This window comes from Penicillium malachiteum, assembly GCF_028827825.1.
Source record: "Penicillium malachiteum strain IBT 17515 chromosome Unknown utg000001l:1.0-8184562.0:1.0-8186909.0, whole genome shotgun sequence".
Lineage (NCBI taxonomy): Eukaryota > Fungi > Ascomycota > Eurotiomycetes > Eurotiales > Aspergillaceae > Penicillium > Penicillium malachiteum.
This window is the reverse complement of record NW_026643094.1, coordinates 7667726-7680998: the sequence shown is the minus strand read 5'-3', so window position 1 is coordinate 7680998 and position 13273 is coordinate 7667726. Positions and strand designations below refer to the sequence as shown.

Sequence of the window (13273 nt, the reverse complement as noted above, 5' to 3'; positions counted from 1 at the left end):
GTGTTATGGGGGAAGGTAAGGAGGAGAAGTTCACGTGTGGCCAGAGAGCTATCTAAACAGGCAGGTGTGCTGAACCCACGAGTCAAACAGACTCAAACAGACTCAAACTACCTGTTTAGGACCACGACCCACTACCTAACATCCATAGCCTCTTGAATGTTGCTTCCTGAAACAAGAAAGAACCATAGATGTGAGGCTAATGGGGTATGGAGGAAGGTAAGTGATCAATTGGCGTTTATCTACGTGGTGCATGGTCAATCAACACTGACACTCTAACAGTATCTAGAAATCCGAGGTGAGTATTGACAACAAGAGGCTCAATGAAAGCCAAGTACACAAACCACTCAACTCCAGGCCCTTGAAACATTTGTTTCTTTTTCTGACTTCTGTATATCGTCGTTATTACTGGCAGTCGTCTACTAAACCCCTATGGGCAAAGTAGAAGACTGTACGTAATAATTTCGAGTTGTCAACATCACATCAGATGGATGTACAAATGCTCGTATATCTCGTCCAATCATGTCACAGGGGAAACAGCAGCCTGTTGAGTGACTTGAGTCACTATTCATGCGCTCCTTATAGAAATTCTCCTATCTTGAATTCGAGTAAAGGTTCCTCGCGTTCATTATTCCCAGTGAGCTTATTCCTCTATTATATTCATCCTCCATCGCTCCATGTCTAACATTAAACTAAATGCAGGGACTCGGAGCAAAATACTTGCGATCTGCACATTCCGTATTCCGCACGGATGTAGCTAATCGGGACGCCACTTCATTGGACTCGTTACTTTCCGTGAAACCACCTAGCGCTGACATCTTGCAGCACAGTCTCGGATCCGGCAGAGTCTAATTGGTCATGAACCTCAGTGATAATGGGGCGAAAGTGGGGGCAGCTCCAACTGAGTACCCAGGTGAAATAAGCAAAAACAGGGTAACAAAACATTGAGGCATGAATGCCGACTCGGATTATGTGGTGAGTTTGAGACTCGTGCGGAGTTGAATCGCAAAATTCCACCCAGCTCTAGTCATCATCCTCATCTTCGGCCCGATTCTGGGAGATCTACTGGGAGTACTTGTATAATAATCTTCCGACTCAGACGCGATCAACCCGGACTACGAGTTTGGCATCATGGCGGATCCTGGAGATGCCCAGGTCGGCGTTCCGTCAGGGGAACCGCGAGCAAGAAGTGGTAAATTTATACTACATCCCTCCCGATCTTCCCTATATGTTGTATATTAAAATAATATTTTTGCAGTTCCCGTCAATGAGACACCTGAAGAATTGGAGAAGATCCGCTCCCAGCTCAGGGAGTTCATTATCAATGATTCTTATGCAGAGTTGGAAGCCTTGTTGGCATCTAGAAAAGATCTCCTCGAGACACCGATGGACTATGAGCTGACAGAAAATAAAGAGACAACAACACTTCACGTTACTCCATTGATATTCGCAGTTGGCCGGAAGAGGACGAGGAGTGTAGAGCTTCTCCTCAAAAACGATGTCAATGTGAAAGCGGAGATTCCAACCAAAGGGGGAACAGCTCTGCATATCGCTGCTAGATTTGGTCCTGCAGCGATTGTCGCTCTCCTTCTTGCCAAAGGAGCAGATAAAGATTTACAAGATAAAAATCTCTGGGCCCCTCTCCACTTTGCGGCCAAGTATGGCCATGTTCAGATCGCATCTTATCTCCTGGATGCCCATGCAAACCTCGGTGTTTGCGATGATAGTGGAAGCACCCCATTTTTAAGGGCTGCTAGTTTTGGATATTGGAAGGTCATGGAGGTGCTATTTGCACGAGGATCAAAAACTCAACTGGAGGACAGAAATAAATTCTCAAATCCACCAGTCTGGGTGGCGGCTTTGAATAATCACTTGGATACTGTGAAATGGCTGCTGGATGTTGGAGCACCCGTTGATCAACTGGGCGAGTCCGAGAGTACCGCCTTGCACAGGGCGTGTATGTCTGGTCATGTTGATGTCGCCCAGCTGCTCATCAAGCGCGGAGCAGATATGCACAAGAAAAATCAACATTCAAAGACTCCTCTGCTACTCTGTTGCTTGAATTCCCAGTTTGGAACTTATAATTTGTTGCAGACGGAGGGTATAGTGGTACCCTCAGAGATTGATCAAGCAGGCAACAACGCTTTTCATTCGGTCCTTCAATGCAAAAAGCCATTTGGAAATGGACAGGGCGAAATAATGAACAAGCTACTTGGTTTGGGGGTAGACATCAACGAAGCAAATTTTCTGGGACTCACGCCTCTGATGCGGTCTTGCAAAGACAGGAAAGTAGAGCATACAAAGCATCTACTGGATCTTCATGCTGATATCAACCACCGGTCGTTAAAGACACAATCCACTCCTCTCTTAGAGGCCTGCTGTAATGATAACGAAGAGCTCATCGAGCTTCTCCTGCAGCGAGGAGCTGATACCACGATGACGAATCGACATGGAATGAACGGCCTATTGTTTGCGTGTCTCAATAAATGGATCAAGAATGTGCGAGTTCTTATCTCTCATAATGTGGATGTCACTGCTCGAGATAATGTCCGGATGTCAGGGTTCCTGATTGCCGCCCGAGACGGCTCCGCTGAAATCGCACTCGAGTTGCTCAAAACCCAGGCGTACTTTCCCATCAATCCCCTTCAAAAGATGGCTTTCCGGGATGAATTTGATCATATCCGAGAAAAGGTGCTAAAAACTTTGAATTCGGGCTTTGATAAGAATTTGTACGAATCACAAGAGTCATTGCAGCCTGTTATGAACTGGGCTGTTGTCAATGGATGCTCGGATCTGATCAATATGTGCATTCAGAAGAACCCCAAGGCTCTCCAATGGAAACGAAGTGGCGCTTCATGGCTACACGTAGCCACTCAGCACAGTCAACGAAAGATCATGGAGGAGTGTCTTGCAAAGATCGATGCTTCTTGTGAGGCTAGCGGGGGTAGATCAGCTCTGCATATTGCAGTTTCAAATGATGATATCGAAACTGCAAAGGTTTTGCTTAATCTGATAGCCAGTCAAACACCTGAAAAGCCCTGGCGAGGCAAAGCCAGAGAGATTGTGAAATTGAATCATGATGATGAATCACCTCTCACTTTCTCTATCAGCCAAAGAAAGAAAGACCTTGAATCTTTATTCTGGTCAGAGTTGAAATCTTTCGGCAATATCGACCAAACATTCTATCAAGATCATCCTGCTGAGGCTGCTAAGATTCTCGACGTGTTAGCAGAATGGGAAAAACCAGGCAATGAAGTTCTGCTCGGACATCTTTTACAGCAATGGTTTCCTCGGCCAGCCAATCCTGCCTTGGATGCCACAAAGTGGACGACTCTTCACTGGGCAGTTTATCATTCTCAAGCCGTTGTGGTCTGGTGGCTTCTCTCAAAAAGAGGCTATGTCAGATGGAATGTCCTTGAAACCGCTCGGACTATTGTGCCAAATACTTCTGTCGGGAACTTGATCCTGAATCTTCTACATCATCCCCCTCCAGCGCTGGACAATGTCGCTAATCCGGCCAGTCAACCTCCTGCTCTTCCCACTGAGCCAACGGAGAGTGAAGATGCACTCAAGCGGACAGCTTCCATCGTTGATGTGTATTCAGACGGCACGAAGATTACCATCCCCCATGATACCCCTAGTGTTCGTGACTTGATCTACAAGCGGGGTCCTGACTCCATCATAATGGCAGCCAGTCAGTTGGATCAGTGTGATTTGGAAAACTTCAAGAGAGAATTCAAGAGGGCTAAAGCAAGTGAGAGAGGGGTATCCACCCCGACTGGTCTTCAAGTACCAGTATCCCCAACGATGGACAACGATAATCACGTAAAAGCCTGGTCAGATCGCACAGCAGGTAATCTCCAGTTACGTTGGATCCATCTGCCAGTCAACGATGTAAGATATACCCAATACTCTCAGCTCTCAGGTGCTCCGTCGCTAACAATAAATCTCCAGCTTCAACTTAGACGAGTAAGTCCAAAGAGAATGTGCACCTCAGTTCAGTTTCATCCTAACATCCCCGAAGGACCTTGTCACGCGACTATCCCATGACTCAAGTCATCTCGAAATGGACAATCAAGCTATTATGAGACTGTTTAATCGAAGCTGGACAGAGTTGGCAGCTGGTGGGCAGAAGCGCTATATGAAGCCGCAGTGTCTTGTGGGTGGTCTTGTCTCCGTCAACTGTATCTCCATTAGATACTGACAAGTTCATGCACAGCGCGATAAAATCAAACTTTCAACTGGTCGTAAAGACTGCATGGCCATCTATGTAAGAAATTTATCTGACAAAATTTTCAATTAACGCTGATATAGATAAATTATAGATGCCATATATCAAGTTGGGTGAGTATGTACAAAAGCTCAACCAAGCCAGTTCAAGCCCAGATGCCTCTGCTCTTGGCGCAGCCGTCAATGATGCTGGAGCGCCGGGTAGTTTTGAAGAATCGATCAATAGTAGGAATTTGCGACGGATCATCCATCACCCCATGACTCTGGACCAGTACTACTATCCGACACTTTCCAATACCGATCAGCGAGATGACGATCAAGTGCTTTCCAAATACATTGAGACTCAACAAACAAAAGAGCTTCAGGGAAAACAGACTACGAAAGAGAGACCACAGACAGAAGCAGAACGAACTGGCAAGAAGAAGATTCTAACAGTGGATCAACTTTGGATATGGATCATTGACGAAAGTATGGATAACAGATGCCAAATATGACGAGGACTTTACTAACAGTTCTTCAGAGACAATCATCACAAGCACTACTGAGACTTCTGATAAATCCGATCCTAGCAGTCTATTCCAGAATGCTCTCGATAACATTCGATACGGAGAAAGCAAGAGTCGTTTTGAGCGACCCACTACCGTCGAAGCCGTCATGGAACTAATCCTAGGCGTCGCAACCGGGTTCTTCATGCAAAAATGCGTAAAAGTCACCGAAGGAATGAGAAAGGCTCCCACAGAAGTGTTCCGCGAGTCAATTCGAGAAGTGGTTCGTATACCTACCAAGTAAAGTCACTAGTACGAATACTTATTCAACGCGATACAGGCCGACGAAGAGATTCACACATTCAGAGACTTCCTGAATGACCTGAGAGCACAAACAGAAAAACGACAAATCAGCAGAGAAAAGTCGTCAGGTGCATCTTCTATCCGAGAAACTCCTCAGAATCCCTATCACATCATTTCTGATGAGACGGAGCTACTCGATAAGATACGAGACATTCGTGATGAGCTTCACATGCTTCGATCTCTAGCAGAAGACCAGGAAGTTGTTTGGAAACAAGCATTTGAGACCAGTGAGCTTCGAAACTGCTTCCAGTATAATCATCCCTGCACGCCTACGGAAGTAAAAAGAAGTTTGGATGATATGAATTTGGAAGCAGAGACGACCCATAACTCCGTACGTACCACTTCGCACCCTCAGATAGGATTCTAGTTTAACGGGAGACTATAGATCAGTACGCTTCTTGACCTGAGACAAAAACAAGCTAGTCTTGTTGAAGCGGAATTCGGACACTTGCAAGCAAATGATACGGCCAGACAATCAAACAGTGTTTTTGTCTTCACCGTGATCACCATTATTTTTGTATGACAACCTACACTCAAACCCCCACCATTTCCTGCGGTGTACTAACTACTTGTGTTCTAAGCTTCCGCTCTCATTCCTATCATCCCTGTTTGCGCTGAACATTACCGATTTCCCTCATGAAGGAGGTATCTTGACATATCAAGGATGCTGGATTTTCCCGATTCTCTGTGAGTCCTCTCAAAAACACGAGTTAGACCATTTACTTACACAGTTTCAGTTGGAACTACGGCTATTGTTTCAGTACCGGCTATCTTCTTTGCTTGGAAGGTAAACTTGATTCGGGACTGGTTTAGATCTCAAGCACCGAAGGAACCGACAACAATCTCAGCAAACGCAGTGCTACCGCCGCTACAAGGTCGGGATCCAGAAGGCGAGTCTCGAAACCAGTCCTCAGGAACGGAGGGTAGTATCTTGGAAAAGCTGCCGGAAGCAGGGCTATATGAGAAATTGAGGCGACATTATAAGAAGCGGACAGAGGAACTCGTGTGATAGAGTTAGGGGCTTGTGATAATTCTAGTCATCGATTGATTGAACTAAACTAAACTATACTAAATGGCGAGCTATCTGTATATCGTGAACCCGCATCAGACATGACAAGACTCATTAATTAAAGTGGACAACGAATGTGCAATCCAAAAACAGGAAACCAAACCAACTTGCAGGATATAGCAGGGTATTGCAGACCAAAATCAAAAGAACTGAAAAAGGGCGCAACGCCATGACACCATTTTCCATAAATCATCATCATAACACACCAACCACCCAAAAGACGCCAAACTGAAGTCAAAATGAAAGAAATGAAAACGCCAATATTAATGCAATGCAAGAGATGACAACTATGAATCAGCCTTGTCCTCTTGAGAGGGCACCGACTCTGTCACCTCATCATCCCTCTCGACAGACTTCTCCTCAGGAGCAGGAGGGAGAGCCGTCTCAAGAAGCGAGGCAATGGAAGTAGAGATCTCAGGTGAGACAGAGATAGCCTGGGCAGGGAGAGCAGATTTCTTCTCAACATGATCATCATCATAGATGACCGCATAAGAGAAAGCATTACAATCCTCAGGATAATAATCCGAAGCCGCAAGTTCACCCAAAGGCGCACGATCCTCGTCCATTTTCTCCGCCTTGCGTGCAGCTGCAGCGGCCGCCAAGGCAATTGATTCAGGGGAGCGGGGTAAGTCAAGACCTAGTTCAGAGGGGGGCACGTTCTCCTTGCCTCGGCCATTAGCATCCGAGACCTTACCCTCATCGTCACTGATATCCAAAACACCAGTGGAGTGTTGCATGAGGTTTGTCATTTCCTCTTGCTCTGAGTCAACGTGGATATCAAAGAACCAGCCACTAGAAGCATTGGACTTGGGCTTTGGAGCTGGAACCTTGGTCTGTGCGAGAGCCGTTGCCAGAGAGAAGGGACGAGCAACTGCTCGTCGGGCAGACTCAGGTCTTGACTTTGTGATAAGTGATCTGCGACCGAAGGGCTTCAGAGACTTTGTAGGAGTGCGACCAGCGGGTTTGAGGATAGGTGCTGACTTAGGTGTAGCAGCAAAGGTCTTCAGTGGGGTTGAGATGTCTCGAGGAGAGAGGTTTGATGGTCGGGTAGTAAGGGCGATACGGGAGGTCTTGAGAGACTTGGGAGAGCCCTTTGAGATCTCATCGTCATCGAGGTTACGCTTGCGCTTGGCTGATAAGCTGCGAGTATATGGGTCGATGTTCTCGGTATCCTCGTTAATGAGGATGGAGCTTTTTTGGGATAGGATGGCACCTAGAAAGGTTGATACGTCAGCTTTGGCTTCGGCGGGATATCAATCAAAACAAAGGGGTTTGATGCATACCACTTTGCACGTTCTGGCGATTTAACTTGGCTCGCATGATCGGTCGCATTCGCGGGGTATCCAGACTCGCGAAAGGCTGACGAGTGGGTGTCATGGTGAGAGTCGCCATCGTGTAAGAAGTCAAGCGCGTGAATGGGTTGTTTTGGCGTTGCGGACGCTAAGTGGGGGAGTTGATTGGCGGACTACGCTCAGACTCGATCGTAGAATTATAGATCGAGATAGAGAATTTTGGCCTGTTCTTGATTGTGATATGATAATCGAGAAATGATTATCGAGTTGACGTTTTAAAAGGGATGAATATTGGAGAATCGGAGGAGAGGGGAGAGGATGAGATGGATAGAGTACTAGTTCGTACTCAATAGAGACCTCTTGAGAGAGGGAGATGGATAGATATAGGGATATGAGGATATTGAAAAGATAAAATTAATGTATCAGAATATGATATAAGATATACGGTGTACAAGGGTTTCTGACTAGGAAAGAGAGTAAGGAGGTTGATGGGGATGAAGGGTGAAGGGGGGGGGGGAGGGAAGATATCAAGTACACTCTCAACACGCGCTCTGTCTCGCGTTCCAATGCAAGGCTTCCTTGAACGAGGCGATTGGATCATACCAGACCCGAAGTGGCGCTCATGCATGAACACAATCCAATTATACCCTTGGATACCATGTATGCAGTAGTCACAGTTACCGGAATGCGGGACGCGACATGACATTCTTAATTATAGATGAGTCTGTCAAAAGAGAGATGAAGTATGATATACTACTTTATAGTATAGGAATCTCAAATTGCTACAGAGATGATGAATAGTTCTATGAAAAGCACTTGATAAAATACATTAATAGACTCCCAATTCAGATCAAAGTGGAGTTCAAGTTAACTCCTTTCCGACGCGTCAAAATGAGTAAAAGTACCCGGTACCTTAACCAGTTGGCTCCTTTAATACCAACCCACTCCATCCTTCATGTACCCAATACATCTACGCGCGACACGCTCTCGCGTTCAAAATTTCCCCTCCCTTACGGATTTAGTACGCGAACTATAAGCCCCGATTGCCAACGCATCCATTCTCCATTGGCCCCGAGATCATTTCGGTTAATGAACGAAGCACCTTGAAACGATGGGTTGCAAATGGTGCACACCGTGTTTGAGTGGTGCAGGTTGGAAGCATCTCTGCCTATTTCTAGTGACACATGAGACCGACCTATAGTCATAGTTGCATCAGTTTACCCCAGACTAAGAACCTAGAACCAGGGAGACTAGTAAGAATAGGAGTTGGAGTTCGCGATGCAGGATGTATGGCCCATGAGGCAGAAGGCTGGACTCCTGGAGAATGCGATCTGCCAACCTCCCGTTTCCCTAGGTGTCAGGTATCTAGGCGCTGTAAAACTTGAATGTAGAGGATGGGAGGAATTCCGAATTACCTGCATAAACCTGCACATGGGCGCGTTCAAGTTCCATGTAAGTCTTTTTTTTACGCGCCTCGTGGGCTGGGAACGGAATTGGCCCCCTTTTACTCGTCATGATCCAGCATTTCGCCTATTGCACATACGGACCACCGTACAGTGCATTCCTCACGTTAGATCCCTCAGCTCTGACCCGGGCGCCACTGTCCGTGGCCTAGACTTACTTTATGGGGGAATCTACAATGCTGATCGAGGAACGAGGGGGCAGAAGGTTTAATGATTCTATTATCGATCATGCTTGTCCACTCATGGTATATGGGTTGACTCGATATGGCGAGGATGCCCGACCATTACAGAGTTCGTACACATATCCGAGTCCTGCTCTGCATTTCAAAAGCAAATTGTACTAATTCATTCATTTGTCTAGGCTCGTTCATGCGCTTAGAAATACATACTCGTAGCACATCCAAATGCACCGTAGAAGGATCATCGCAAGTGTAGTTATTCCAAATAACATGAAATCATGATCATGATCATCCAGTTCATTCACAGCATACCTTTAAATCTCATCCTCAAACGGGATGCTATCCATGGCACCCTGTCGCTCCACAGCTCGAGCGGACGCCCGCGCAGCCAGCTGCATAGCCTCGTCCATGAAGGTATTGTACCGATGCGGCTTCTCGGCATCCGTAATATCCTGACCAGACTTTCCTTCCACACGGCGCTGTTCACGCCACCTCGCCACCTTGACTGCATAAGCCCCCACAAATGTATCACCCGCTGCAGTAGTATCCAACACTTTAGAAACAGGGGCAGCGGGGATCTCGTTCGTGAAGCGTCGGGCTCCATCACTGGGCCCAGAAGTACCTCCATCTGTAGCACTGTACCAAACACCCTTTGCTCCGAGCGTAATCAGAACATACGTGACGCCCAACTTGTGGAAGTAACGTGCCACCTTCTCCTTACTCTCCAGCCCCTTCGCTTCGGGAACAACGCGAAGCAATTGCTCCATAGGCGGTGTCATTAGCTCTGCTTCAGTCTCATTTAGGATCAAATGGTCCACGGCGTAGTAAACATCCTCAGGAAGACCGCCTGGTGGCGCAGGAGCCGGGTTCAGCATCACATCAGGACCACGCTCAATGCCTCGCTTGCCAGTTGTGCGGTTCTTCGTCTTGAATGTCGCCACCTCACGGAGAATCCAGATAACCGTATCGACGGGTATCTCTCCCTGCATGACAATCACATCCGGTACAGGGGCCGCAAGTGCGGCTCCTAGTACCTCGGGGATAGGCTGCATACCCTGATAGTTTGCACCGGGGGAGAACAAGATGCGATTCTCGCCGCCAGCTGAGGAGTCGACAATAATCACTGCCACACCGGTATAAGCATCTTCAATGATTCGCACGCGTGAGGGGTCGACGCCGGATTTCTCGAGGGTTGGCTTAAGGAGCGCGGAGAAGTGGCCATCCAAACCGCCAACAGCTCCGACCATTTCGACAAGTACATCACTTGAAGTATTCAGACCTGTTGCATCTGATTGGGGCTTGGATCGTGACATGCGGCCACATGCGACGGCTTGGTTGGCACCTTTGCCACCAGCGCTTTGGAAGTAGGATGAGGCGGTGATGGTCTCGCCGGGGAATGGGAAACGAGGTGTCACGGACACCATGTCGGCATTGAGGGAGCCAATGACTCGGATAAGAGGGGCCATGGTGATTATTTATGAGAGGAGGTAGTTGGTGGTCTTTTTTTCTTTAAACTTGGCCAGCTTTCAAGCTTGTGGTAAAATTGGAGTCGAGTCGGTGAGCTGTCGTAAGTGGGGATGTCGGTGTGGGGTAAGGAGCTCAATTGGGTGGGTACACAGGTTAATTGGGAAGAGGAATGGAACGGCGATCCGCTATGAGTAGGTAAAGTCGTGTAGAGTGTGTATTCGTAAATTTGAGTGGTTGCGTGAGCTGAACAGTGGGATGAGGAGTTTAAGTTGAATGACATTGAGTTCCGCGGGGCCATTCATATGGTGGAGCACACTATAAGCCCCACGATTCCAACCTTGGAAGGTCCGGGGTTCGACCAAATCATTTTTACTACCAAAACTTGTATCTCATTCTATCGTCTTAGAATAATGTAATATTGGATTTTATTCAAGTTCGTTTAGATTACAGGACGACAGGTGCTCCTCATGCAGAAACTTGAATGGCCAGATAGATACTACTAGCGGATTTCATCTCGATCGATATGCTGTCAAATGCTATGTAGTGAAAAATTAAGCTGGAAGCAAGAAACAACAGTTTGCTAGTACCATATGTTATCTCCCTCATTCATAATCATCCTCATCCGAGTCGTCATCATCATCGTCATCTTCATCTTCGTCAAAAGCATCGCCATCCTCTTGATCCGGTCCATCATTTGCCTCATCCTCAGCAGCCTCCTGAGCAGCCAAAGCAGCAGCAACCATCTCAGCCCTCTCCATCTCTTCCTCTTCACCCTCACTCTGTTCCATCTCATCCATATCTTCCTCTCTGTCTTCCTCGACTGCCTTTCTCTTCTTCGAAGTTGTCGCATCTTCGCTCTTGTCCTCCATTGGATTCTTTGAAGTCCCAGTCTTCCTACCAGTTCCACGAGACCAAACAGGGGAACTCCTAATAACAGCTCGAATCTCTGTTGCCAAAGAAACCTCCTTGGGCGATGAGTTCCTGATATCGAGCTGACAATCGGTCATGATCTCATTTTCCGTATCGACGAAGTTCGGGAAATTAGCGATCGTCCAGAAATCATCATTTGTAGGTTCTTGGCCATCAATCAGAGAAGCAATCTTAGTGCGCATGATGACCTTCACTTTGGCCAAAAGACCATTACCGAACCAACCGTCTGAGACCGGTTCACATGTTTCCCGGAGATAAGGACCTTGGTCAAGTATTCTTGGGTCTTTGTTCTCGGACGGGAAAAGCAGGCCTCTAATTAACGGGTCAACAATATCGCAGATCATCCAAATCCGACCGTCTGCACGAATAGGCAAGTTTCCCGTGAAGATATAGCTGTCCCTCGTTTCGCTCACTGGAAGAACCTCAGGATCTAACCGTGTCCAAGGATTTCGTCGACTACCACTATCACGATCCAGCTCGGCTTCACGGGGGAGAAGACGGAACATGAAAGTCTGGTACTTTCGGTACTTAGGATCAGTGCGTGGGTCGAGCCCCAGCTTGACGATTGCATCACGCCATGGCCCGGCACGGAAGATGTATCCCACGTAAGGAATTGCAAGACGAAGAAGGTAGCGCTGCTCATCTGATTCAAGATGATTGCGGATTGCGCGGCGAGTCCAGGCTGGTCGTTGATCGAAGAGCTTTCTCAATAAAGCAATCGTTGCGCGCAGACCAATATCAAGAGTATCGATTGGTGGGAGACTCTCTTGAGGCTTGCTGGGAACTTCAGTGACATCGTGTGAGATGAGATGGGTGCGAACTTTCTCGGCTTGTTGGGTGTTCACTGTGATCATTTGGCCAGACTCGCCCATTGTCTGTTTGACACCTGGGTTTTGGCGGTACCTGAGCATCGGTTAGATATCAGAATTGCTTTTATATGTTTCTTTATAGAGGAGTGTTTCAGCTTATACATACATATAGAAGAATGGGATTCGTTCGTTGCTCAGCGAGGGTGGCGGAATGAGATCTGCGTTTGTTGTAGCGCCTTTCGCCATGTCGATATCGAATCCCTTCAATTTTTCCACTATTTTTGCATTAGATTTCTTATTCATATGTTATTTTTCATTTGACTTACAATCATAGGGGATGATATGATCTCGAAACTTCTGGGTGAACACGCTGTTGGTGGTCGAATGAACAAATTCCGGCATGTCTATCAGATGTCAATTTTTGTGACCAACATTGAAGATGAAAGACATTATCATTGTCTCAATTGCATGAACTTACTGCGAAACACATGAGTGCGCCCAACCTTCCCAATCGGTTCGATCTTATACTTGGAAGGGTTGTCACGCAAACAGTGCATTAGTTCCTTTGAGCTCTGTCGCTGAGAGTTCGAGGCATCTCCCGGGGTGGGAACAGTAAACGGCTCGTTAGAGCCTCTCTTGCGTTTTCGGCCAGTCCGCTTTGGTACTGTGATCTTGAGCAGGAGGTTGTTAGTTGCGCTGCTAGTGGACATCAAGGGTCGCGACAGAGCATCTTCCGGTCGCAAGACTAATCTAGCCGCAGTCTCAGGCCTCCTTGGGTTCATAAACTATTTTCAGATTAGTCATTGCGCGTATGTTATTTTCACAATATCACTCTTCTTGCTCACAGTGTTGATTCCTGCATTGCCCCCCCAGGGTATCCACAGCCTTTTCAAGGTTTCGAATCACCGCAGGGTGTTCCACGCTGACCAGACGCCTTGATGGTAGGTGGTATGTAGGGGCTGTTCTTGCTTCTCGAACAGAATCCATTT

At 47.1% G+C, this 13273-nt stretch overlaps 4 protein-coding genes across 4 annotated transcripts; 1 reads left to right on the top strand and 3 right to left on the bottom strand.

Moving 5' to 3' along the window:
• Positions 1–1128: 1128 nt before the first annotated feature.
• On the top strand, positions 1129–6084 carry N7483_002824 (uncharacterized protein; the record flags this gene model as incomplete). The annotated part of the gene is made up of 11 exons (XM_057086261.1): positions 1129–1189; positions 1256–3891; positions 3952–3966; positions 4022–4156; positions 4217–4267; positions 4323–4695; positions 4748–4995; positions 5053–5406; positions 5461–5592; positions 5657–5762; positions 5813–6084. 11 exons carry the CDS (start codon positions 1129–1131, stop codon positions 6082–6084), a joined length of 4383 nt encoding a protein of 1460 aa, XP_056952410.1.
• Positions 6085–6431: 347 nt separating this feature from the next.
• N7483_002823 (uncharacterized protein) lies at positions 6432–7536 on the bottom strand (the record flags this gene model as incomplete). Its single annotated transcript, XM_057086260.1, has 2 exons — positions 6432–7357; positions 7428–7536. The coding sequence occupies 2 exons, from the start codon at positions 7534–7536 to the stop codon at positions 6432–6434; spliced, it is 1035 nt and encodes a 344-aa protein (XP_056952409.1).
• A 1856-nt stretch (positions 7537–9392) lies between these two features.
• On the bottom strand, positions 9393–10544 carry N7483_002822 (ribokinase; the record flags this gene model as incomplete). The annotated part of the gene is made up of 1 exon (XM_057086259.1): positions 9393–10544. The coding sequence occupies one exon, from the start codon at positions 10542–10544 to the stop codon at positions 9393–9395; it is 1152 nt and encodes a 383-aa protein (XP_056952408.1).
• Positions 10545–11147: 603 nt separating this feature from the next.
• Positions 11148–13271, bottom strand: N7483_002821 (transcription factor TFIIIC subunit TFC1; the record flags this gene model as incomplete). The annotated part of the gene is made up of 5 exons (XM_057086258.1): positions 11148–12378; positions 12451–12559; positions 12611–12688; positions 12763–13069; positions 13167–13271. The coding sequence occupies 5 exons, from the start codon at positions 13269–13271 to the stop codon at positions 11148–11150; spliced, it is 1830 nt and encodes a 609-aa protein (XP_056952407.1).
• Positions 13272–13273: the final 2 nt, after the last annotated feature.